This window comes from Eleutherodactylus coqui, chromosome 1 (assembly GCF_035609145.1).
Source record: "Eleutherodactylus coqui strain aEleCoq1 chromosome 1, aEleCoq1.hap1, whole genome shotgun sequence".
Classification (NCBI taxonomy): Eukaryota; Metazoa; Chordata; class Amphibia; order Anura; family Eleutherodactylidae; genus Eleutherodactylus; species Eleutherodactylus coqui.
In genome coordinates this window covers 300,761,778-300,788,890 of record NC_089837.1, presented here as the reverse complement: position 1 = coordinate 300,788,890, position 27,113 = coordinate 300,761,778, and the positions used below count along the sequence as shown (strand labels likewise).

General features: G+C 48.1%; 1 protein-coding gene across 1 annotated transcript in view; it reads right to left on the bottom strand.

The window, feature by feature from the left end:
• Window positions 1-14,832, bottom strand: part of MACO1 (macoilin 1) — a 61,704-nt gene extending 46,872 nt beyond the window's left edge. Inside the window, exon 1 of the mRNA XM_066574710.1 lies at window positions 14,527-14,832. Within this exon, the coding sequence (XP_066430807.1) occupies window positions 14,527-14,606 (80 nt within the window). The 5' untranslated portion in view covers window positions 14,607-14,832. The remainder of the gene's footprint in view (window positions 1-14,526) is intronic.
• Window positions 14,833-27,113: the final 12,281 nt, after the last annotated feature.

Genomic DNA, 27,113 nt, shown 5'->3' with positions numbered 1-27,113 from the left:
ATCCCTTCAAGAAGCACCACTGTATGTTCAATGGAGGGTACACTCACTTATAGTGATCCAAGAGGTAGGGAAATAGGACCAAGTCTCTTGTTTGCAGCAAAAAGTTATCCATAAAGCAGTTTCCCCTCCAGTACCTTTGAAAAGACTAGGAAGCTGCACAGGTTTCCCCTTCTACCTTCCTCACTATCCCCTGGTAGGTTGGAGACATTATACATGTACATTGGGAAGACAGTCATGTTTTACCATATTGGAGGGTCTCACTAGCTCAAACATCTCATTAATAGCCTCTGGCCTTAGATGTCAGCAGGAGAAACCAGCAAAGCATGAGGCCAGCCATCATTCAGAGAGCAAAGCACTTGTCCATCACAAGCAGTAGATTCAATTTGGAAAAGTTAAATCATGATTACACGAAACGTGTACAAATGTATGTAAGCTCCATCCATTTAACTTTCTGTAGATAGGTCATCAGTAGTTTAAATTTAAAAAAAAGTTACAAAACCCTTAAAAAGGACAGAGCTTACATACATTTGTACATGTTTTGTGTAATCACGACTATAACTTTTCCAAATTGAAGTAGTGACCCCTGCCAATCAGCTGATCTTATGGCTCAGACAGTACAGCAGGGTCGGACGTCCAAATCAGTGGCCAGGGCCTTGACAATCACTGGAAGCGATGCAACCTCTTATACTTCCAGCCCTGACCAGAGATGTGGACGTCTGAACCCGCAGCACTAACAATGGGCCAGACCAGCAAGGATTGCAAGCACAGGATAGTCGTTGATCTGCCATTAACTCCTTAGTGACGGAGCTTTTTTGCTTTTTCCTCCCCTCTATTTTTGTTTTTTCCTCCTCCCTTAAAAAAAAAAAAAAAAAAAAAAAAAAAAAATCGTAGCTCGTTTATTTATCCATCAACGTCGCTGTATAAAGGCTTGGTTTTTGTGGGCCGAGTTGTATTTTTCAATGGTACTATTTATTCTACCATATAATGTACTGCAAAACTTTTAAAAAATTCTAAGCTGAGAGCAATAGGGAAAAAAAAAAAAACGACATCCCGCCATGTTTCGGTCCGTTCTGTTTCTACGGCGCACAAACTGCAAAAAAAATGACCCGATAGAGATGAGCGAACGCACTCGTCCGAGCTTGATACTCGTTCGAGTATTAGCATGTTCGAGATGCTCGTTACTAGAGGCGAGTACCACGCGATGTTCGAGTTACTTTCACTTTCATCTCTGAGACGTTAGCGCGCTTTTCTGGCCAATAGAAAGACAGGGAAGGCATTACAACTTCCCCCTGCGACGTTCAAGCCCTATACCACCCCCCTGCAGTGAGTGGCTGGCGAGATCAGGTGTCACCCGAGTATATAAATCGGCCCCTCCCGCGGCTCGCCACAGATGCATTCTGACATACTTTAGGGAAAGTGCTGCTAGTGCCGGAGCTGCTATAGGGAGAGTGTTAGGAGTGATTTTAGGCTTCAAGAACCCCAACGGTCCGTCTTAGGGCCACATCTAACCGTGTGCAGTACTGTTAAGGCTGCTTTTAGCAGTGTTGCACAATTTTTTTTTTTGTATATCGGGCGTGCAGAGCATTGCGTCCGCAGTCTGCAGTCATTGTACAGAGTATAGGGCCAGTACTGGTGAGGCAGGGAAAGAGATATTCAGGCTATATAGGCAGTGGGCTTTTTCAAAAAAATTGGGGAAAAATACTATTTTTGGGCTGCCTGTGACAGTCTTCAGTTTACTGCGTGTCTGCTGGGGGTAGTAATCCTAATTAATACGCAGCTAAGCGTTACAGCAGGCTTGCGCAAAATTGTTTCCTGGATCTGCTGTCTGTTACATCAGCGCCGTCATCCCGCCAGAGGGAAACAGTATACATAATATTATACGCTGCCTACAGTATCTATCTGCTGGGGGTAGTAGTCCTAATTAATACGCAGCTAAGTGTTACAGCAGGCTGGCGCAAAATTGTTTCCTGGATCTGCTGTGCGTTCCGTAAGGGAAGTCAGCCTCCAACCACAGGCCAATAAGCGGCACATTTAATTACAGCGTTCTGTTTCTGCACTACTGGTAATACAGCATGCTGAGGGGTAGGGGTAGGCCTAGAGGACGTGGACGCGGGCGAGGACGCGGAGGCCCAAGTCAGGGTGTGGGCACAGGCCGAGCTCCTGATCCAGGTGTATCGCAGCCGACTGCTGCGGGATTAGGAGAGAGGCACATTTCTGGCGTCCCCACATTCATCTCACAATTAATGGGTCGACGCGATAGACCTTTATTAGAAAATGAGCAGTGTGAGCAGGTCCTGTCGTGGATGGCAGAAAGTGCATCCAGCAATCTATCGACCACCCAGAGTTCTACGCCGTCCACTGCTACAACTCTGAATCCTCTGGCTGCTGCTCCTCCTTCCTCCCAGCCTCCTCACTCCATTACAATGACACATTCTGAGGAGCAGGCAGACTCCCAGGAACTGTTCTCAGGCCCCTGCCCAGAATGGGTAGCAATGGTTCCAAATCCTCGCCCACTGGAGGAGTTTGTCCTGACCGATGCCCAACCTTTGGAAAGTTCCCGGGGTCCGGGGGATGGGATGAGGCTGGGGACTTCCGGCAACTGTCTCAAGAGCTTTCAGTGGGTGAGGAGGACGATGACGATGAGACACAGTTGTCTATCACTCAGGTAGTAGTAATTGGAGTAAGTCCGAGGGAGGAGCGCACAGAGGATTCGGAGGAAGAGCAGCAGGACGATGAGGTGACTGACCCCACCTGGTTTGCTACGCCTACTGAGGACAGGTCTTCAGAGGGGGAGGCAAGTGCAGCAGCAGGGCAGGTTGGAAGAGGCAGTGCGGTGGGCAGGGGTAGAGGCAGGGCCAGACCGAATAATCCACCAACTGTTTCCCAAAGCGCCCCCTCGCGCCATGCCAACCTGCAGAGGCCGAGGTGCCCAAAGGTCTGGCAGTTTTTCACTGAGAGTGCAGACGACCGACGAACAGTGGTGTGCAACCTTTGTCGCGCCAAGATCAGCCGGGGAGCCACCACCACCAGCCTCACCACCACCAGCATGCGCAGACATATGATGGCCAAGCACCCCACAAGGTGGGACGAAGGCCGTTCGCCGCCTCCGGTTTGCACCACTGCCTCTCCCCCTGTGCCCCAACCTGCCACTGAGATCCAACCCCCCTCAGGACACAGGCACTACCGTCTCCTGGCCTGCACCCACACCCTCACCTCCGCTGTGCTCGGCCCCATCCACCAATGTCTCAGCGCACCGTCCAACTGTCGCTAGCGCAAGTGTTGGAGCGCAAGCACGCCGCCACGCACCCGCACGCTCAAGCGTTAAACGTGCACATAGCCAAATTTATCAGCCTGGAGATGGTGCCGTATAGGGTTGTGGAAACAGAGGCTTTCAAAGGTATGATGGCGGCGGCGGCCCCGCGCTACTCAGTTCCCAGTCGCCACTACTTTCCCGATGTGCCGTCCCAGCCCTGCACGACCACGTCTCCCGCAACATTGTACGCGCCCTCACCAACGCGGTTACTGCCACGGTCCACTTAACAACAGACACGTGGACAAGCACAGGCAGGCAGGGCCACTACATCTCCCTGACGGCACATTGGGTGAATTTAGTGGAGGCTGGGACAGAGTCAGAGCCTGGGACCGCTCACGTCCTACCCACCCCCCGAATTGCGTGCCCCAGCTCGGTGGTGGTATCTGCGGGGGTGTATGCTTCCTCCACTAAACCACCCTCCTCCTCCTCCTCCTCCTCCTCCGCAACCTCTGTCTCGCAATCAAGATGTGTCAGCAGCAGCACGTCGCCAGCAGTCGGTGTCGCGCGGCACGGCAGCACAGCGGTGGGCAAGCGTCGGCAGGCCGTGCTGAAACTACTCAGCTTAGGAGAGAAGAGGCACACGGCCCACGAACTGCTGCAGGGTCTGACAGAGCAGACCGACCGCTGGCTTGCGCCGCTGAGCCTCCAACCGGGCATGGTCGTGTGTGACAATGGCCGTAACCTGGTGGCGGCTCTGCAGCTCGGTACCCTCACGCACGTGCCATGCCTGGCCCACGTCTTTAATTTGGTGGTTCAGCGCTTTCTGAAAAAGCTACCCACGCTTGTCAGACCTGCTCGGAAAGGTGCGCCGGATCTGCGCACATTTCTGCAAGTCCCACACGGACGCTGCCACCCTGCAACATCGGTTTCATCTGCCAGTGCACCGACTGCTGTGCGACGTGCCCACACGGTGGAACTCTATGCTCCACATGTTGGCCAGGCTCTATGAGCAGCGTAGAGCTATAGTGGAATACCAACTCCAACATGGGCGGCGCAGTGGGAGTCAGCCTCCTCAATTCTTTACAGAAGAGTGGGCCTGGTTGGCAGACATCTGCCAGGTCCTTGGAAACTTTAAGGAGTCTACCCAGATGGTGAGCGGTGATGCTGCAATCATTAGCGTCACCATTCCTCTGCTATGCCTCTTGAGAAGTTCCCTGCAATGCATAAAGGCAGATGCTTTGCGCTCGGAAACAGAGGCGGGGGAAGACAGTATGTCGCTGGATAGTCAGAGCACCCTCATGTCTATATCTCAGCACGTTGAGGAGGAGGAGGATGAGGAGGAGGGGGAAGAGACAGCTTGGCCCACTGCTGACGGTACCCATGCTGCTTGCCTGTCATCCTTTCAGCGTGTATGGCCTGAGGAGGAGGAGGATCCTGAAAGTGATCTTCCTAGTGAGGACAGCCATGTGTTGCGTACAGGTACCCTGGCACACATGGCTGACTTCGTGTTAGGATGCCTTTCTCGTGACCCTCGCGTTACATGCATTCTGGCCACTATGGACTACTGGGTGTACACACTGCTCGACCCACGGTATAAGCAGAACCTTTCCACTCTCATACCCAAAGAGGAAAGGGGTTCGAGAGTGATGCTATACCACAGGGCGCTGGTGGACAAAATGATGGTAAAATTCCCATCCGACAGCGCTAGTGGCAGAAGGCGCAGTTCTGAGGGCCAGGTAGCAGGGGAGGCGCGGAGATCAGGCAGCATGTACAGCACAGGCAGGGGAACACTCTCTAAGGCCTTTGACAGCTTTCTGGCTCCCCAGCAAGACTGTGTCACTGCTCCCCAGTCAAGGCTGAGTCAGCGGGAGCACTGTAAAAGGATGTTGAGGGAGTATGTAGCCGATCGCACGACCGTCCTCCGTGACGCCTCTGCCCCCTACAACTACTGGGTGTCGAAGCTGGACACGTGGCCTGAACTCGCGCTGTATGCCCTGGAGGTGCTTGCTTGTCCTGCGGCTAGCGTCTTGTCAGAGAGGGTGTTTAGTGCGGCTGGGGGAATCATCACGGATAAGCGTACCCACCTGTCAACCGACAGTGCCGACAGGCTTACACTCATCAAGATGAACAAAGCCTGGATTTCCCCAGACTTTTCTTCTCCACCAGCGGACAGCAGCGATACCTAAGCAATACGTAGGCTGCACCCGCGGATGGAAGCATCGTTCTGTATCCCCATCAAAAATGGGGACCTTTTGGCTTCATCAATCTGTGTATAATATTCATCCTCCTCCTCCTGCTCCTCCTCCTGAAACCTCACGTAATCACGCCGAACGGGCAATTTTTCTTAGGCCCACAAGGCTCAGTCATAATGTTTGTAAACCATTTTTATTCGTTTCAATGCTCATTAAAGCGTTGAAACTTGCACCTGAACCAATTTTTATTTTAACTGGGCTGCCTCCAGGCCTAGTTACAAATTAAGCCACATTAACCAAAGCGATTAATGGGTTTCACCTGCCCTCTTGGTTGGGCATGGGCAATTTTTCTGAGGTACATTAGTACTGTTGGTACAGCAATTTTTTGGGGCCCTCGCCTACAGTGTAATCCTAGTAATTTTTTGCCCACCTGCATTAAAGCTGACGTTACATCAGCTGTGATGGGCACTGCAATGGGATATATTTATGTACCGCCGGTGGGTTCCAGGGAGCCACCCATGCCGGGGGTCCACAGGGAGTTGTAACTGCATGTGTCCACTTCTAAAGAACCCCAGTCTGACTGGGGCATGCAGTGTGGGCCGAACCCCACCTGCATTAAACATGACATTACCTCTGCTGTGATGGGCACTGCAATGGGATACATTTATGTACCGCCGGTGGGTTCCAGGGAGCCACCCATGCTGTGGGTGCACACGGAATTCCCATTGCGGAGTTGTACCTGCCTGTGCCTATTTATAAAAAAAATCGCGGTCTGACTGGGGCATGCAGACACCTTGACAGAATGAATAGTGTGTGGCACATAGGTTCCCCATTGCTATGCCCACGTGTGCAGCTCCTGATGGCGGTGGCACAGGATTATATTTCTCATTGCTTCTGTACAGCATTGTGGGCTATCGCCCCGCCCCTTTTAAAGAGGGTCGCTGCCTAGCCGTGCCAACCCTCTGCAGTGTGTGCCTGCGCTTCCTCCTCATGGCAGACGCACTTATAAATAGACATGAGGGTGGTGTGGCATGAGGGCAGCTGAAGGCTGCGCAGGGACAATTTGGTGTGCACTGTGGACACTGGGTCATGCAGGAGGGGGGGTTGGGCAGCATGTAACCCAGGAGAAGTGGCAGCGGAGTGTCATGCAGGCAGTGATTGTGCTTTGTTGGAGGTAGTGTGGTGCTTAGCTAAGGTATGCATTGCTAATGAGGGCTTTTCAGAAGTAAAAGTTGTTGGGGGGGGGGGGGGGGCCCACTCTTGCCGGTATTGTGGCTTAATAGTGGGACCTGGGAACTTGAGATGCAGCCCAACATGTAGCCCCTCGCCTGCCCTATCCGTTGCTGTGTCGTTCCCATCACTTTCTTGAATTGCCCCGATTTTCACAAATGAAAACCTTAGCAAGCATCGGCGATATACAAAAATGCTCGGGTCGCCCATTGACTTCAATGGGGTTTGTTACTCAAAACGAACCCTCGAGCATCGCGAAAATTATGTCCCGAGCAACGAGCACCCGAGCATTTTGGTACTCGCTCATCTCTACCCGATAACTTTATTCTACGGGTCAGTGCGATTACGATACCAAAAAGATATTTAATTTTTAAAAATTATTTACTGTGTCCATTTTCTGCGCACAATAACTTCATTTTTCTGTAGACATGGTTATGTGAGGGCTCATTTTGTGCGGTATGCCCTGACGTTTCCATTGGTACCATTTTCACATATAATTGACTTTTCGATCGCTTTTTATTACACTTTTTCTCGGAGCTAGGGTGACCAAAAAAGTGCATTTCTGGCGGGGGTGGGGTGGGGGGGGGGGGGGGGTTCGGACCACGTTCACCGTGTGGGGTGAATAATACATTACTTTGATAGATCGGCCTTTTACGGACGCAGCAATACCAAACACGTATTTTTGCTTTATTATTTAGATTTTTTTTATTGCAAATATGGCAAAGGGGGGGGGGGGGGGAAACTTTTATTACTTTTTTTTAATAATTAGTAAAACTTTATTGATTTTTTTAACTTTACTTTTGACTCCCCCCTGGGGGACTACAATATGCGATGCTTTGAGCGCTCCTGCAGTGTGACATAATGCTATAGCATTACATCATACTGTTTTTTGACAGGCAGTCTATCAAGCCACCCCACGGAGATAGCTTGATAGGCAGTCTGCTAAGGCAGCCCTGGGGCCATTCAGAAAGCCACGGCTGCCATGACACCAGCACGGCTCCCCCGATCTCACCGTGGGGGTGGGGGGGCCGTACGGGACCCCTGAACATCATTCAGAGGATTTAAATGCCATTGTCAGAATTGACAGTGGCATTTGAAGGATTAGTAACCACGATCGGCCGCACGGCCGATTGCGGCTATTGCCGCAGGTGTCAGCTGTAATAAACCACTGACGTCCGCTCTGTATGGAGGGAGATAGCGGCGCTATCTCCCTCCATACACGTCCTGGAAAAGCAGGACGTAAAAACACTATAGGACCGTCACTAAGGGGTTAATGACCTATCCTGAGGATCGGTCAATAGTAAAAAGTGACAAAACCCCTTTAAGGTTCTACTCACACTACTGCCATAACTTCTGCAGGACAGCTTTATCAATTCTACTTTCAAACATATACTGGTGTACCCGAGAGGATCCCACTGATTTTAATGGGGTCTGCCTTTTTTCTTTCTGTATTAACTCCTTAACAACCACCCATACGTCTAGAGGACAGCTGTTAGGGGGCTTTATTCTGCATTGGAGGCCCAACGCAAGTCCCCCATACTTGGGAGATTGGGTGCTCAGCTGTCGGATAAAGAAAGTTTGGATCTCCAGTATTTAACCCTTTGCATGCCGCAGTCATTGTGACGGCAGCATGTAAAAGGCTTCATCTCTAACCCATCAGAACCCCTGACGTGATAGTGGGGTCCCGATGGGTTGCTATGGCACCCAGAGGCATGGATATAGCCAGATATGGTGGCCTATGAGGCTCAACCTCTGGCTGAGATTCACAGGCTTTCTAATGCACTACTATATTGACGTATAGTACTTTATTAGAAGGAGTGATAAAAGATGCTAATAAAGTTCCCTGGTGGGACGAAAAAAAAACAAAAACACACATCTGTGGTATCGCTGTATTCGTAATGCCCCTGAGGAAAAAGAAAAAAAAAAGTGAATACATTTAACCCGCACAGTACACATCCAAACAATAAAATAAAAATATATAATTTTTTTTTCCCCCAATGGTGCTGTGAAAGGGTTTTTTTTCCCTTTTTGCGGGATGAGTTGTACTTTTTAATAGTACGACTTGTTGATCCATCCAACGTTTTTGATCACTTTCAAGTTAGTTTTTTTTCACCAAGCGAGCGAGACAAAATTTATAATTTGACTATATATAGTCCAATTATTAATTTTAATTTTGTCTCACTCGCCTTGTGAAAAAAAAAAAAAAAAAAACTAGAAAGTGATCAAAACGTTGCATGGATCAACAAGTGGTACTATTAAGAAGTATAACATCCCGCAAAAAAAAAAAGTTAAGGGCTCCTGTCCACGGACGATTGTGCATTGTGTTACTTGCGGCGATTATCCGGCTGCGAGAAACGTAGTGCCCGCTTTTAGGAGATCTATGGAAAGCACAGCCCCCTGTCTATGAGCAGAGAAGTTTATTCTAAAAATAAAAACCCAGAAACCTACACATTTGGTCTTGATATAATCGTAGTGACCTGCAGAATTATATGGATGTATTTATACTGCACGGTGAGCACTGTTAAAAAGAAAAAAAAAAGAAAAAAAACACACAAGCCAGAATTGCAGATTTTGTTAGTTTTGCCTGTAGAGAAAAAAAAAAAGGGGGGGGGGGGGGGGGAATAAAAAAAAAAAATGTATGTTCCCAAAAGTTGGCTAAAAGACGACTGGAGTTCATCCTGCAAAAAACAAGTCCTTATATAAATCTCTCTGAATGTAAAAATAAAAAAATTGTGTTATGGCTCTTGAGTGCAACTCAAAAGCAAATCTTTGAACAGATATATAGATAAACATTTTTTTTGGAGGGGGTGGGGGGCGATTGGAAAATGACAAAACAAAAAACACTACTGTATAAGTTTGGTATCACTGGAATCATGCTGACCCAAAGAATAATGTAATTGCATTATTTATTTTGCACACAACACTGTGAAAATAAAATTAAAAAAAACATTGCCCTCCTCCCCCCCCCCCCCCCCCCCCCCCATCACACCCCCTAAAGAAAATAAAGTTATACAATACATTATATGTACATCAAAAATGATGCTAGATTTATATATAAATATATACATACACAAAACACAAGCCCTTGTATGGCTAGGTCGACGGAAAAAGTTAAAAATTCTGGCATCTGGAATGTGATGGAAAAAAATGATTAGTTGGTTATTAAGGCGCAAACAGGCTTAGTCACTAAAAGGGGGGAAAAAAAAAAAAAAGGAATGTGGACTAAAGCAGTCTTGAATTCAAAAATACCACATGGGTACATGGACTGCAATGGATGGTCTAAATGCAAAAGCATGAAGAGCTTACACTTTTACATAAGTTGTCTCTTCAAGACCATCAAGGATGAACACTTCAATGTTTGAAGTCATTCAGGGACTTTAGTGCTAGTTTTCTTTGCAGGTCTGAGCCAGCTGTAAAAAGCTCCTCTCCAGCAGTGCAGTTTATGGCAGCTGGTGGCCCAAACTGGTCAAAAAGTTATCTGCTACTGAGCAGCAAAGAAAGCACTTAATTTCAACACCTCACATAACAAGTCCAATAAGTATGCATAGGAGCTATATTCTAATAATGCGGAGCAACTGGCGTACAGGCGATTGCCCAATGACTAGTACAAGGGGTAGGACGAGGGGGGGGGGGGTACTTTTCACCCCAATCAGATTAAGAAAGCCAATCTAGGTTTGATACTCAAATCAGTGTTCAGATTCCCTTACATACTGCAAATGATCTGCAGTAACCACATATGGATCTCCACTAGAGATGAGCGAACGTACTCGGTAAGGCCGATTTCGCAATTGAGCACCGCGATTTTCGAGTACTTCACTGATCGAGTGAAAAGATTCGGGGGGGCGCAGCGTGGTGGAGCGGGGGGGGGGGGGGTTGGAGGGGGTAGTAGCAGCGCGGAACAGGGGGGAGCTCTCTCTCCCTCCCACTCTTCTCTGCAACCCCCCGCTCACCCACGGTGCCCGCCGAATCTTTTCACCCGAATAGTAAAGTACTCGAAAATCGCGGTGCTCGATTGCGAAATTGGCCTTACCGAGTACGTTCGCTCATCTCTAATCTCCACTAACTGCAGGGCGGCAGAAGATAGACTTGATATTTCTATTGGCGAGTCCAAGAACAACCCAGCTATTAGCAGTCATCAGTATATGGCAAGCACAGATCATAAACTGCATACATGGGCACCCTAATGGCTAATTCACACTGACCATCACGAAATCGCAGCAAAAATCACAACTTTGCTCATGGGATGCCTGAGGAGGAGCGATGCTTTTCTAGCAAAAACATTGCTGCCACTTGCTTTTTTCTCTCACGATAGACAGTAAGAGTTTCTAATGTCAAAAACCCAGCCCACAAAAGTCACAAGTTTGTGCTTTGCGATGATATGAAGTCCCCATAAAAGAAAAGAACAAACAAAAAAAGCTGAAATATAGGAAATGCTGCGATTTACAGATCTTGCAACATCGCATAAGTAAAAACATGGCAGATGTAAAACGAAACCATTGAAAAGTAGGAGTTTCATAATTCTGCGTTTTCATTCACATCGCTCAAAAAAAAAAAAACACATGATTTTGTCGCACGTGTGAAGGCAGCCTAAAGCCTAAGCAGGTGATCCTATAATGAAGGCAGGGACTATGCATTCCTCTGAGGACACACCCTTTGATAAAATTAACGTCTCATCGCTGTAACGCAGGTACGTCCTAGTCCATGCTGAGGCCAGAACCATTCAAAACGTTCCACTAAACACACACCCAAGGCAAGCAACTGTGTTCCTATAAAGGTCCATACAGTGGCCAGTGACTTCCATACAGTGGCCAGTGACTTCCATACATTGGCCAGTGACTTCCATACAGTGGGCTTTTTCCCCCTCTGACATATTATACTGGGGAGCATGCTTAACAGCACAATACAGATGAGCCAAGGGTCTACCAACACACCCCATACATTCAGCTGTGGCACACATGGCTCATCATGCAGACTAGCTATACATGTTGGAAAAATTGTAATGTCTACTGACCAAACGGAGAAGCAAGTCCCGGTGTGTAGCCGGCCAGGGCCACAGTCCCGGTGTGTAGCCGGCCAGGGCCACAGTCCCGGTGTGTAGCCGGCCAGGGCCACAGTCCCGGTGTGTAGCCGGCCAGGGCCACAGTCCCGGTGTGTAGCCGGCCAGGGCCACAGTCCCGGTGTGTAGCCGGCCAGGGCCACAGTCCCGGTGTGTAGCCGGCCAGGGCCACAGTCCCGGTGTGTAGCCGGCCAGGGCCACAGTCCCGGTGTGTAGCCGGCCAGGGCCACAGTCCCGGTGTGTAGCCGGCCAGGGCCACAGTCACACCTGCATATTCTGCTCAGTGTTCGCAGGACAAAACAAGCAGTTGTGGTGAGAACACATGAAAGAGCTCCAAGTCTCCCCGTGTGGTTTTGGCTTACAAGTTGTGATACAAAATACTGACCAGCACCGCTGCGAGTCATTTTCACCGGAAAAACGTCTTTTAAAGGTTCTATGATATGGTGACGTTACTACTTTAACGGGAACCAAGTTATGGTGCTGTTAGGGGAGGCCGCAGGGAGCCTGGTGATGGATTTTACACTAACCCACACCCTGGTTCCTGCTGCGTTCCCCTTTGAAGTCTGACTTTTTAGAGTCCCGTCTTGCACTCTCCAATCAAGCCTATGGGAGAACATGTGCAAGGGACTCTGAAACAAGTCAGATCTTCCTGCGGACTTGTGCCCGGCTCCCTGTCACCTCTTCTAACACCGTAACGTAGTTTATGGTGCAGTAGGGAAGGGATGGGTTCCCTGTACAGCACACTCACAAGGCCTATCAGCTAGTTCGGGCCAACCACCTCATTTTACGCAACCTGTTGGCCATTCAGCAGCCCAATAGACATGCCACTCACCCAGTGTGCAGCAGCGGTCTGGCGATGGAAGTGCAGAGTCGGACCGCTGACCTCTCCCCTCCGGTGTCTGCGTGTGTCCTGTATGCAGCACAGACACTAAGGGAAGAGGTCAGCGGTCACAGACTCAGCAGCAACCGCCACCGACAGACCTGCAGGGATGCTGCCTGGCCGGAGGCTGATAGAAGCAAGTCGCTAGTACTACTGGGGCCTCTGTGGGTTCCCAATTACAATAAGCCCTTTGAAGGCACTGATGTGGCCCTCGATGAAAAGGAGTTTGACACCCCTGCTTTAAAGGGAACCTATGACATTGAACATGGTGTTCGATCTGTCCGCAGCATATTCTAGAGCCGGGGGAGCCGAGCAGCCTGATATCAGAGATACATGGAACTTAGAATTCATTCATTCCAACTCCTGCCCTTCTGGGAGTCCAGTGGGCGGTCTATCTTATCAGTGACCGCTACATCTGGATATACACTTACATAACATTGATGCAGCGCACATACAGGGAGGGCCATAATCACAGATCAGACCACCCAGCAGCCTGATATTCTAGAGCCGGGGGAGCCGAGCAGCCCAATATTCTAGAGCACATACAGGGAGGGCCGTAATCACAGATCGGACCACCCAGCAGCCTGATATTCTAGAGCTGGGGGAGCCGAGCAGCCCGATATTCTAGAGCACATACAGGGAGGGCCGTAATCACAGATCAGACCACCCAGCAGCCTGATATTCTAGAGCCGGGGGAGCCGAGCAGCCCAATATTCTAGAGCACATACAGGGAGGGCCGTAATCACAGATCGGACCACCCAGCAGCCTGATATTCTAGAGCTGGGGGAGCCGAGCAGCCCGATATTCTAGAGCACATACAGGGAGGGCCGTAATCACAGATCGGACCACCCAGCAGGCCTCTAAGCCCACAATAGGGAGGAAGGTCAGAGCACACGTTCTACTGAACCCTCCCCATAAAGCTACATAACAATCCGCTCTGCTCCTCTATAACCTGCAGATCAGACTGCCAAACAAAGCGCCCTTTAATTCATACGAGTGCCAGGCAGCGTGCCGAAGCCCCACTGACCCAACTACGGTTGTTAGAGTGCATTGGGTGCCGGTCATAGCTGTTACAGGACGGCTCCGTTGACAGCCGGCACTTAGTTTTCCTATTGCCGCAGCAGAACAGGAAAATGCAACTCCCAAACGCAAACACGGCCCGTTGTTACTTACCAGCGAGCCCTCCCGTCACTTTATTCTGGGGCAGAAAGACCCCACAAGTTGCCCGATCTCGTGCCCTTGTCTTTAAGGAATTGGACTTTTAGACTCCATGACTTCTGTATTCTAGAGTCAGCTGACCATGTACATTAGCAAGCAGTTACCCCAACTGGACCCAGCCTGGATATTAGAGGAGCCCCATACTGCGCTGTGCGCAGCTGACAGACCCTGCAGCACCACGCACGACCTCGCACCCTTTCAGTTGAGCAGGCACCATACAAAACATGTGAGCCCCGCCACAGCAGCCAGGTGTTGGTTGGGGTGGACAGGTGCGTTATATACAGGGTCTTCTTACTACCAGCCTATGGAAGAGTCTATAAACACAGTAATAGAACATATATAGGGGAGATGGGAATAAAAAATACCAGGTGCTGTAAGACTGGAGCAGAGATGGTGTGAGCCAACATATGGAGGGCAGCGCAGAGCAGCCAGGAGTGGGAAGGAGAGTTGGAGCAACACCGTGCCGCTCTCGCACGCCCCCCTGTAGAGGCGGCAGTGACTGGGAGCTGCACTACTGGAAGCCTCCCATGCTGCAGACTGACAGGCTGTGTCCTAGCGGCAGAGGCCGGCTGTCCTCCCGCAGGCCGCACGCACCTTGCACACCTCCTCGCTGACAGCCGGCAGGAGAGGCCGCGGCTCCGGCCTACACCTCCCAGCCGCGCTCACAGCTCCGGCCGCCGCCGACGTGTTCACTCACCTGCCGTAGATCCCATCAGTAATTCGGTTCCGTTTTAACGGGCGCCGGAGTTTACTGCAGTCCGCATTCCGCCGCTTCATTCTCCCGGTGTCCGCCTCCTCCCGCCGCCGCCCGAGGCCTGCCCCGTCTGCTGAGACACCGCTCACACCCGCTCCGGCGCTTACCACGGGCTGCCCGCCCTGAACTCCACAGATAAACACATGAACTGGAAAGGCTAGTAACGAGTTTAAAGGGTTTGAAACAAAGAAATAAAGATGGAGGCCCCTCCTCCTCCTCCCCTCAGCAACGGCGCAGCCAGGGCCGGACGACGCGCAAGCCCGCCTACTTTATGAGTGACATGTGAAGTAGCCAATCAAATCCTAGGAGAAGTTGTGAGACAAGAAAGAGAGCCAATAGGAGACAAGGGCAAGCTGCCAATAATGCCGTCAGGAGCTCTTCTGGAGCTTTGGTGGCCTTAGAAAGAAAAGCCGAACGTATGGGCGGGAAATTATGAGGAGTGACAACGAAACAGACCAATCATACATGCGAGGAGATAAAATGGGCGGGGCAAAGTGCGGGGCAAGTGCAGTGCGCGGGAAGCCAGGGAGTGAAAGGCGAGGGGGCGCGAGGTGTCAAACCTTACAGCCAATCAGATTGCAAATACAGGAGAGGGTGACAGCAGTATGGCCAATAAGATTGCAGGAGGGGAGGAGCTAGTGTTAACCCTTAAAGTAGAGCGATGGGCGGGTTTGTTTTGGCTTCCACGTCCGCAGGATGAAGGGCCGGACTGTAGAGCCCGCCCACAGCTAGTGAGGGGGTGTGTCCGCTCCGGCTCGTCACAGCGGGGAGGCTGCGCCATGTGGAGAGCTGACGGCTTGTCTATTGCGATGAACGCGGGCATGGAGGTCTATCAGGAGCTTTTAGTTGGTGGCGGCACAGTGCGGGGGACGGCTTCTACGGACACCGGTATCGGGCGCACGGCACACCGTGGATTGTGGCTACTGAGGCAGTGAGAGCGGCGGAGAGGTGACGCAGCAGCACCGGTACCGCAGCTCTGTGCGAGAGCTTGGCCTTCACAAACAATGCTGTTAGTCCGGCATGGCGGAGTGTCCGGAGAGTGCTCTGGCTGCCCTTCCGTGCTGGAGAGGACAGCGGCAGCCTGCTACCTCACTGTCAGGGAGTGATCGGGGAGATCAGCGCGGAGACTGCAGCGCCGGCCGCCGGACACTGGTGTGCATGCGCGAAGAAGCTAATGAGATGGCACAATACCTCTGCAGCGCCACCTACTGGATGGCAGCATTCCTGCACATCAATACCTGACCCTTTAGGGTTCCTGTCCACGGGTGTGATTCCACCGGCGGTAAATCGCCATCAAATCACGCTGTCTGAAGCTTTCCATAACATTGCTATGGAGAGCGCAGCCCCCGTCCACGAGCGGAAAATTGCCGTGATTCTCTGCAGTCAGCTTATCTGTCAGATAGGCTAACAGCGGAGATCCGTCTGCCGGCTCCTGCGAGATACCGCAACGCCCGTGTACAGGCAGCCTATAGAGCAATGATTGGGAATGCAGAAATGTCAGCTCTCAGGTTGCTCTCACCGGAGGTGCTGGGACTAGTTGTGGCCTCATGGCTATTGGTAGGTGGCTACTGGCACGCTCCACACGGTAGGGAAGGGCTGCAAGGGGCTCCTCTTCGGTGCAGCGCACAGAGCTGGGGAGATCTCTATTTGCAGGATCTAAGTACAATAGCAACACCTTTCACTGCTAGTCCAGCAGCATGTCCGCCAGGTCAGAAGACGCCATCAGAGCGGGATCTGTTCTATACGACACTAAAGATATTTCACCTGGATTGAATTACTGGAGGCCCAATAAAATAGTGACCATCATGTCTGAGAGCACACCCGTGGGTTTTTCAGCTAATCCTGCTTACCCCCCCCCCCCCCCCCCCCCCAAAAAAAGGGGGTGTGCATGTACAAAACAGAAATGAATGCAAAGGATTCTCTTTTTTTTTTTTTTTGGGAGGATCCATCAAAACAGTGCGATTTCCTTCTCCATTTCACTTCCGTTTTTTGAGCATTTTGAGCTGGTCCGTTTTGGTTCTGTTCAGAAATAATACCTGACCCAAGAAGGAGATCTGGACTCCTTTGTCATCTCCGCCTCCCATTGACTACAATGTGAAAAGTGGATATATATTTTTAACAACAAAAAGCAACAGTCTCTGCTTTTATTCCAGTGTAAAAACCGGGATGAAGATGGAAAACTGAGAAAAGCGTTGAAACTAACGGGCTTCTGCGTCAATGCAGTTCTAGGAGCAGGAGAAGAAACGTGTTGTTCCGTTTTGCTGCTCCTACGACGAAACAGAGGAAAAGCAAAGACGCCGGTGTGATACGGCCCTAAATCATTAACGGCAGCAACAAAAAATAAATAAAATGCATATTTCCACATGTGTTTGAATTGCCTACTCTGCACCCAAATTGCTTTTATTAGTCATAATTAGAGATGAGCGAGCGTACTCGGTTCGGGTGTTTTTGGACCCGAGCACCGCTTTTTTCGAGTAACTGACTACTCGGACGAAAAGATTCGGGGGGCTGCAGAGGGGAGGGAGAGAGAGAGCTCCCCCGTTCTCCACTGCTACCCCTGCTCCACTACGCCGCCCCCCTGAATCTCTTTGTCCGAGTAGTCAGTTACTCGGAAAAAGCGGTGCTCTGGTCCAAAAACACCCGAACCGTGTACGTTCGCTCATCTCTAGTCATAATTCATCTGACAGCCACTTTGAAATGTAACTAAACTTATTTCCCTGGGGAGGGGGGGTCGGATATGCCGGATTCCGAATACTCTGCCCAGAGGATGCTTTCTGCTTCCAGCAGGACATTTGGAGACCATAGCCGGCCTCCATGCCAAAGGCTGGGATAACTTGTGCAGTGCCTGCACTTACCACCCGAGTCAGTCCTGTTCCTTGTTGATGCCCCTTTGCTACTGGCAGAGACAGTGAAGTTAAAGGGGTTGTCCCGCGCCGAAACGTTTTTTTTTTTTTTTTTCAACCCCCCCCCCCCCCCCCCCCGTTCGGCGCGAGACAACCCCGCTGCAGGGACTTAAAAAAAAAACCGCACAGCGCTTACCTGAATCCCCGCGCTCCGGTGACTTCTATACTTACCTGCTGAAGATGGCCGCCGGGATCTTCTCTCTCGGTGGACCGCAAGGCTTCTGTGCGGTCCATTGCCGATTCCAGCCTCCTGATTGGCTGGAATCGGCACGTGACGGGGCGGAGCTACACAGAGCCGGCATCCTGCACGAGCGGCCCCATTGAAGAAAGAAGAAGACCCGGACTGCGCAAGCGCGGCTAATTTGGCCATTAGACGGCAAAAATTAGTCGGCTCCATGGGAACGAGGACGCTAGCAACGGAGCAGGTAAGTGAAAAACTTCTTATAACTTCTGGATGGCTCATAATTAATGCACAATGTACATTACAAAGTGCATTAATATGGCCATACAGAAGTGTATAGACCCACTTGCTGCCGCGGGACAACCCCTTTAACACATGTGAAAGCACGGTCTGCCGCAGTCCGGCAACCTATCACTGACACTGCAACCAAATGCCTCCTTACCCTCTCTGGGTGTAGTCTGAAACTCTGATACCTCCTCAGAGCCTGTCAGAAAGGATCTTGGGTAGGGAACCTCTCTGCCCTCAGTATATTTAATGGGATTGTGCCATCAGAAAACTACCTATTTTAAAAATCAGGTTTTTACGTTCAATGTTTTTCAAGAAATGACCTTTTTAAAATTTTCGATGTCCTCAACTAAATAAAAAAAAAAATCCTAATATCCTGCAGTTTTCACGCTGATTTACTAAGTGTGAGAACGTGGCGGTAAAATTGCACCGTTGTTCCCACGATTTTTGAGTGTCAGCAACCCTTTCTTGCAAAAACATCACTGCCGCCTGCAAAAATTTTTTTTTTCATAATTCTGTGTTTTTACTCACTGGAGCATCACGCGCTTGTATCGCAGTTGTGAAGGCACCCTAAGGGTCCTTGTAGTAGAGCAAATAATCGCTGGAACAGGTTTTTGCTTTCAAATGCCGTCCGTTTCCTTTTTTTCGTTATTTTGTTGTTCAGCCTGGCAGTCTAATGGTTTGTGAGTGAGCGGACGAGGGCCTGTTATACACAACCGATGATTTCTATACCGGTGTGAAAGGAACAATGACTGATAAATTGCCATTCAATCTGTGGCCATGTTTACACTGAACAGTTAGCGGCCATTTTTGCCCGATTCAATGATTATATGACTGATAATCATGCCACGTTAAAAGGGTTCTAAGGCTGTTTTCATACGTCCGAGTTTTGTGCGCTACAAGACGCGCAAATCTCCCACGACTATGAACCTCATTCTTTTGAATGGGGTCATCATTGAGCCATTCTTTTTTGCAGCATGTCCTACCCTACGGCGTTTCCTCGGAACACATTGCCCACTGCTATCAAGGGGGCTGGCACAGTGTACAATGTGAGGTTGACCCATTAAAAACACTCCCTGCTCCTACTTTCCTGAAGTGATGCAAGGCAGTTTTAATGCAAAAACACCAAGCATTTGTGGTGACATTGCATTCTTGGCTAGTACGATATCACACTCGCTCGTGTGAAATTAGCCTATGTCTAAAGAGACTGACATTTCCTGCTCTGAAGAGAAGAGTCATTTCATTATCACAGGGAAGATTACAATGAAAGGTAACACCTATCTATAGATAAAGCCTGGTTTAGACACAATTATCGCTCAAAAATATCTTTTGAGCGATAATTGTGTTCTTTTTTACAGCGCAAGTTGATCGCTCAAACATTGAGCAATCACCTTGCGCTCCGATTGGGGGATGTAGAACACAAGCGAGGCTGCTTGTCTTCTGCATCCAGCTGTACCCCGCTCAGAGTGCCCAGCTGTTATACAACTGAGTGCTCCAAGTGGGGGATGCAGCTGAAACAATAGTATTAGCTGTATCCCACTGTGAATTACTGATAACTGATCTTTCAGTATGCTGAAAGATTAGCGATGGCTTAACGAAAACTGTACGATGTCAGTGCAGTTAGACACAATTATTGCTCAAAAGATGGCTTTGAGCGGTTTTTGAGCAAAAATCGTTGTCTTAATCAGCCTTAACACAAGATCTACCATTCACATTAGCTGATAGTCACAGATAACCTCTCCCCCATCCAGGCTAAAGTCGCAGAGCTTGTCTAGAAGAGTCTCCCGTTGAAGTCAATGGGTTCCCTCCTATCCATTATGTGAATGATCAATGAAGCTGCTGTAAAACATGCTATGTTCACGCAGGCTGTGGAAACCATGTCCTACACAAACACAACCAAAACAGGAAAGGAGTATAAATGCATACATGACCGGACACCAACAACAAACAACCACAATGACAAAAGACACCAAAATACTTACAATGTACTAAGCAATCAGACAGATGGCATTATTTATGCGTACGTACAAGGTATTGGTTCGTATTCCGTAAGCTCACAAGCAAACGTCAAGGGTCCTCATTGTTTTGTGAGTCTCTACTCTAGACAATGAAAACCATGAAAATGTAACCCTGCCTACAAGCGTGGCGATCCTCCCAATAGAGTCCTAGTTCACCCTAAATGGTAAGACAGGAACACCAGACAAGGGAAATAAAACACACACACTGAAACAGGCCAGTTCACACCATGTCTGCTCATCTCAGAGGCAGTAGGAAACCACACTCAGAATCTTATGCATGCATAAACAGGAGGTAGCTGAAGTGTGCACACAAAGAAAAGGCAAGAGCGTGCCCGAATGTGTCAGCTGCACCTCAAGGCAATCACAAGGACCCACCCCTTTTTCACCGTGGACACGCTAAACCGCTCACTGTTGCCCCCATCCACTCTCAACTCGATGATTGCAACTGGCTGATCAAGCTCCCCTGCACCAGACTCTACCCTCTCCACCATATCCTAAATGCGGAAGCCAGGCTCATCTTCCTGTCCAGCCGCTACTCGGACGCCTCTGCCCTGTGCCAGTCACTGCACTGGCTGCCCGTTAAATACAGAATTAATTTTAAACTAGTCACCCTTATCCACAAAACTCCCCATAGCACCTATATTGCCTTTCTCATCTCAATCCACCACCCAGTCTGCGCCCTCCGCTCTGCTAACAAAATCAGATTAAGCTCCACTTTAACTTGAACCTCTCATTTTCGTCTCCAAGAGCAGCACCTCTGGAACGCACTACCCAAAACTATCCGGGCAATCACTGACACATAATTTCAGGCGTGGGCTAAAAACAGACCTTTCAGGGAGGCGTACCATATCTCCTAAACCAAACGCCTCTCTAGTCCACCTGATAACATGCTCCCTGACCTACTGACTGCAATCCCTACTAACTTTCATCAACCTCCCCCTGCAGTCATACCGATTCAGCCACCATATGGCCCAATTTGACCATCCTCTATGTGTATAGCATCCCTCACTCTCCACCGCTTTACCTTCTGTATCACCCCATTATCTGTAGTATGTAAGCTCGTTGGAGCAGGACCCTCACTACTACTGTCTCCATCAATTGATTACTTCATGTAACCGTGGTTTTGTTTCTGTTCCCATGTCTTGTAAGGGCTGTGGAATATGTTGGTGCTATATAAATAAAGATTATTTCTTCAGGGAAAGTGGGGAAAGCAACTAAAACTAAGAGCGTGCATAACACAAAGTACTGAGAAGGAAAGGAATAATGGATAAATGACCGTTACCCTCTAGGAAGAGGGGCTGGTATTGATGAGCAGCAGACCGGTGGTGGTTGGCTGGCTGGAGAACTCCACACAATCAGCCAGCCAAATCATCCCACTCCTGCAGCAGTGTGCTCCTCCATAGTACTACAAGTTCCAGGAGCATGTGACTATGTTTAAATGCTGTTAACGGAAGCTCAGGCAAGATGGCTATCCTAACAGCCAAAATAGAATAAAAAAAAATACACTAAAAACAATCTTAAAATTACAATGTTTCACTATCTGGTTTTAATTAGTAAAACAATATAGTTGATGCATTCCCTTTAAGAGATACAAGCTAGTATGTGGTCACTGCTCTGCTAGTCAGCACCTATGGTAGTATCCGTGGGACCTATTTGTGACTATCCCATCCCAGTGTCCCTACTCTCCTGGATACACTCTATAATGTCCTACTACATGGCTTTGGGCCCATTGCCTTATTTACAAAAAAGCATCACTAAATGTCTTGACTTTTTCCTTTGACTGGCACTTGGTTGGACATATCTTCCTTCACACAGGTGAGAAAAGATCATGTGAGATTTGTGCGCTGCAAGACGTGCAAATATGAACCCCATTCTTTTGAATGTAGTCATACATGTGAGCTAGGTCTTCCTGAATAGTACCGCAATGTGGTGCAGGAAACAAATTGCGGCATGTTCCATCTTTCTGTGTGCTCTCGCATCACACCGCCCAGTATTTTCAATGGGCTGAGCACCCTCGAAGTGATGCCAGGCTGTTTTGGAGAATTCACATGGTGGGGAGCGCAAGGCTAACTTCACACAGGCGAGTGCTATATGAGGTTATGAATCACAGTCCAATATCATACTTACCAACATACAATTTCCCCACGGATGCATCTCACAACACACAAATCTCGCTCGTGTGAAGCCAAGTAAAAAAGACAAATGTCAATCATTTTACACTATTTACAACTGGGTTTCCATCCATCTAATGGCAAATTTTCAGTGTGATCTGCTTTAGGCCTCTTTCACACGGACAAGTCGAAGCAATATCGCTACATTTTCTCACGACTTTGCAGCGCTCTTTTGCCAGGATTTTCTGGGGAGGGGTTTGAAATATATGCCCTACCCTGAAAATAAGCCCTAGCTACATAAAAACAAACAAAAAAAAAAAATCAAAACAATACATTACCTAACAGGCGCTGTCTTCATTTCTCCTCCCAGTGCTCACTAGTGTTCCTATAGCCTGTATAGCAGCGAGGCCCTGCACATGCATGCTAAAGCAGGCTGCTGAAGATTCGGCATTCCCTGCTAGGCAGTGTAGTGTACACTGACCTGCAGGAAGCAGAATGCCGGCAATGTACGCTTAGTCACTGGAAGAAGAGGATCCAGCCAGCAGGTGGTTAGGTGACCCAGGGGACTGGAGGAGAAGACTGCCTGGGAAGCAATAGGCAAGTATAGAAATTTCTTTTTTTAATGACAGAACCTCTTTAGGCCGAATGCCCACGGCCGGGTTGGATTTCGAAATCTCACAGCGGAATCAGATCCTATGCCCCTGCATTGACCCCCGCATACCTGTCTTGTAGCCTTCTTTCTGCTCTACGGACGTGTTGCCTGGGGCGCCGTAGCACATGTGCTGCGAGTCGCACTGGCAACGACGCGGATCTGCTGCGACTCGCCGCGGGCGGACAGCTTCCATTGACTTCAATGAAAGCCATCCGTGCAAGGCTCGCAGTAAAATAGGACATGCTGCGATTTTTTCGTGCAAGCGGAAAATTGCAGTTGATTTCCGCTCGTGAGCATGGAAAAGTGGTTTATATAGCATATCCTATGTGGAGTATATGCTGCAGGATCCAGAGGCGAACTCTCGCTCCGGATCTGACAGTGCAAATACGGCCGTGGGCATTGGCCTGTTTCACACAGGCTACAAAATCACATGATTTAAAGCGATGCAACATCGCTACCAAACGCACGTATGTGAAGCCCATGGTTTTCAATGGGTTTTTTCACATGGGCAATGTTTTGGAGCCTGCTACACTGCGAAACTACAAAATCGTGGCATGGGCAATGCAGCCGTGATTTGCTGTTTTGTAGACCCTGTTTCCCTATGGATCCTCCTTGTTTATCACATCGCAATGACTTTCGCGGAATGCAATTTGAACATTAGAAAGTCCTACTAACGTTCTCATGAGAAAATAGCGAATAGCAGCGACGTGATGCTACATTTATCCCAAGAAAAAAAAGCATTACCGACGCAACAAAATCGTGTACATAGCAGCGATATCGCTGTCGCCTCTGTGAGGCATGAGCAAAGCGCAGAGAATAGAACCCATTGTTTTCAAAGGGTTCATTTTTAGTTTTTTTCCACACAGAAAGAAAACCTGAAACATGCTCTATTTTGGAGCGTATTTGTACACCAAAGGCAATGAGGAAAACCGAAACCACCAGGGACTAATTAGACTGATCAGTCTTTTAAATCACGGTGCGGGTGGGTACTGTGCCAATGTGAGCAGGCCCCGACAGCATCGAAAGAACAGAATGTGCAGATAGGTGCATGATAGCACAACCTTCACTGCACAAACAAGTAGCATTATTGCGAGTGTTTTTGCGCATACGCTCGTCTGAAGCCACCCTACAGTTGGTCAGAAGCTGACAAGGTAATTTTCTTTAAAAAGGATTCAACGTTTTAAAGACAAAAAGGGAAAAAAAGTTCATAAATTGGGAATAAACATAATCGTACTAATCTACAGAATACAGTAAATAGGTCATTTTTTTTAGTCCCCTTAAGGTTATTTCACATGGGTGGAATATTTCTGCCAGGAAGCAGAGCCAGCTGCATATTTAAGCCATTTTCAAGGGCAATAAGTCTTTGCTTAAAATTTGCATTGTCACGTGTGAAAACATGGCGACCACTTCCCATTGACTTCATTAAATGGGGAGGGAAAAAAAATAAATAAAAATCACATCGCACAGCATGTGAGTGCCATGCGATTTCTTTCAAGGTCCCATTGAAAGCAAGAATTGATACGTTCTGAGGGACATGCTGCAAAAAACTAAAATTTGCTGGTGTAACTCCATTAAAAAAAAAAAAGTGCGAGTTTCTCGGGCGTGTGAATAAGCCTTAACCCCTTCCCACTCCATGATGTACCGGTACATCATGGAGCGGCGGGGTATGTATGAAGAGAGGTTGCATGGCAACCTCTCTTCATACAGTGCGGGCGTCAGCTGTTTATAGCAGCTGACACCTGCGGGCAATAGCCGCTATCGGCCGTCCGCGGCTATTAACTATCTAAATGCCCCCCCCCCCCCGCACGCCACCCCCCCCCCCCCCCCCACCCGCGGTGAGATTGGGGGAGCCGTGCTAGTGTCATGACAGCCGGGGGCCTAATGAAAGGCCCCAGCGCTGCCTTACCAAACTGCCTACCAAGCCATCCCTGTGGGGTGGCTTGATAGACTGCCTGTTGAATTTACAGCATTACGTCATACTGCAGGAGCGATCAAAGCATCGCATATTGTAGTCCTCCAGGGGGACTTCGAAGTAAAAAAAAAAAAAAAAAAAAAAAAAAAAAAAAATCAATAAAGTTTTAATTCTAAAAAAAAAAAAAAAAAAAGTTATAAAAGTTTAAATCACCCCCTTTTGCCATATCTATTATTAAAAAATCTAAATTATAAAATAAAAATATGTATTTGGTATCGCCGCGTCCGTAAAAGTCCGATCTATGAAAATAGCATATTATTTTTCCCGCATGTCGTCCCGCACGTCGTTCGAAAAAAAAAATAAAGAACGCCAGAAATGCACTGTTTTTAGTCACCCTGTCTCCCAGAAAAAACGCAATAAAAAGCGATCAAAAAGCTGTATGTACTCCAAATTTATACTATCGGAAACTACAGGACATCCCGCAAAAAATGAGCTCTTGCTCAACTACCTCGACGGAAAAATAAAAGTTATTGTGCGCACAAAATGACCGCAGAAAATAATTGAAAAACATTAAATGTCTCTAAAAAAAAAATAGTATAGTAAAAAAAAAAAAAAACTATACAACTTTGGTATCATAGTAATCGTACCGACCCATAGAATAAAGTTATCGTTGCTTTTGTTGCCGTTTGTGCGCCGTAGAAGCAAGACGCACTAAAAGATGGCAAAATTTTTTTTTTTTCATTTTACTCCCCTTTTTAAAAAGTTTTTCAGTACATTATATGGTACTTTAAATGGCACCATTGAAAAATACAACTCGTCCCGCAAAAAACAAGCCCTCATACAGCGGCGTCGATGGATAAATAAAGGAGTTACGATTTTTTTGAAGGGGGGAGGAAAAACGAAAATGGAAAAAGAAACAGGGGCCGCGACATTAAGGGGTTAAATAAGCCGTGTAAATATAGCCAAAAAGTAGCCGAAAGTTTGGTTGGCAATTGTGTTTTACCTTTAAATAGTTAAAAAAAAAAAAAAAGTCACGCATATGTACTTTTTTACCCAATATCACCCTCCCCCCTCTGCCCAAAGAAAAAAGGATGCCAAACATTCAACACATGGAAGCCTTACTCATTGGAGCACCACGTTTTTAAGTGCTTTGTTTGAAACCTTTATTATAAAAAGATTTTTTTGGTCTTTATTTTTTCATAGATGTGGTCACAGTGGCAATATTCAAACTAGTGTTCATATTGGAAGGGTCCTCAACTTTCTCAGTACCTTATTCTTTTTTTAGGCTCCCGATTTATATCGCGATTTTTAGGGGCCATCTGTATAATTTCCGACATTATTGGAAACAGAAACTCTTGGCTTGACGGCTTATACAAAGCTTTAACAACCTTTTGTCTCTGGGCTTTGCAACGTGTGGTCCCCAAAGCATATACTTCTGAAGCCGTTCTTGCTTGCTCTTGAACACTGTGTACGTTCCGGTTGTGATACAGTGCGGCGAGTTGTGTACGTGCCGTTATACCATCTGTTACAAGGTGTTTTTTGGGGGGCCTGTATTTCCGAATGGCGCTGCGAAAGACCTCCAGCTCTCTGCTATGAGAGAAGTATGACAAATGCTGAAGGTCTTTCTGTAAAGTTCTGTCCAACACCACTTCTTTTACTTCATTGTGAACTGTGCTGCCTTCCTCAAGCCATTTCTTTGGACCAAATGTAGATGTAACCACCGGTTCATGGTTACAGTTATTATAACTTTCACTCCCTTCCCATGAATGTCTATTAACAATGTGGAATAAGATAGATCTCCATTTCTCAGTTAGAAGGGAACGGTCCTCATTGCACGTACTTGCACTCCACCATAAGTGGTTTCTTGCAGCACTAACCCACTTGGCTAGTTCTTCACAGTTTTTTTTCCGACTAGCCTTGACCATCTTGTTGCCAACTGATTTTGAAAGCTGCCAGATATCATACTGATGTATAATCGAAGGAAAGTGTGCCTTGATCATTTTACGAAGTCCCAATTGCCTTTCCGTGCATATAATCTTAATGTTCAGCTGCTTTCGAAGAAGACTTCTTAGAGCTTGTTTGCAAGCTTCTTTTTTAAGACCAAAAGAGGAATTTCCAGCAGAGAATTGTTCAACATGGAAAGATACAACTTTTTTGCTGTTGACGTCCAACAGTGTGTAGATGCCATGTTTCGCCAAGTGCCGTGGACGATCAAACTGGCCATCCCCAGCCAGACAGACTGGGCTTTTCTTCAGGTTGTCTATAATGACATTTTGTTCCAAAGTCCATTGATTATTGATTGCAGGAAAGAGATGGTTAGTTTGATTCTTAAAATATGTTGACTTATCTATGCAGAGAAGTCCCAGTATATAGAAAAGGTGTCTGATCTTCACGTAGGTCAATCCACTGAACAGAATAGCAGAGGAGAGTAATAGATTGCCTGCCGGTATTCCTCCGGTTTGTGGTTG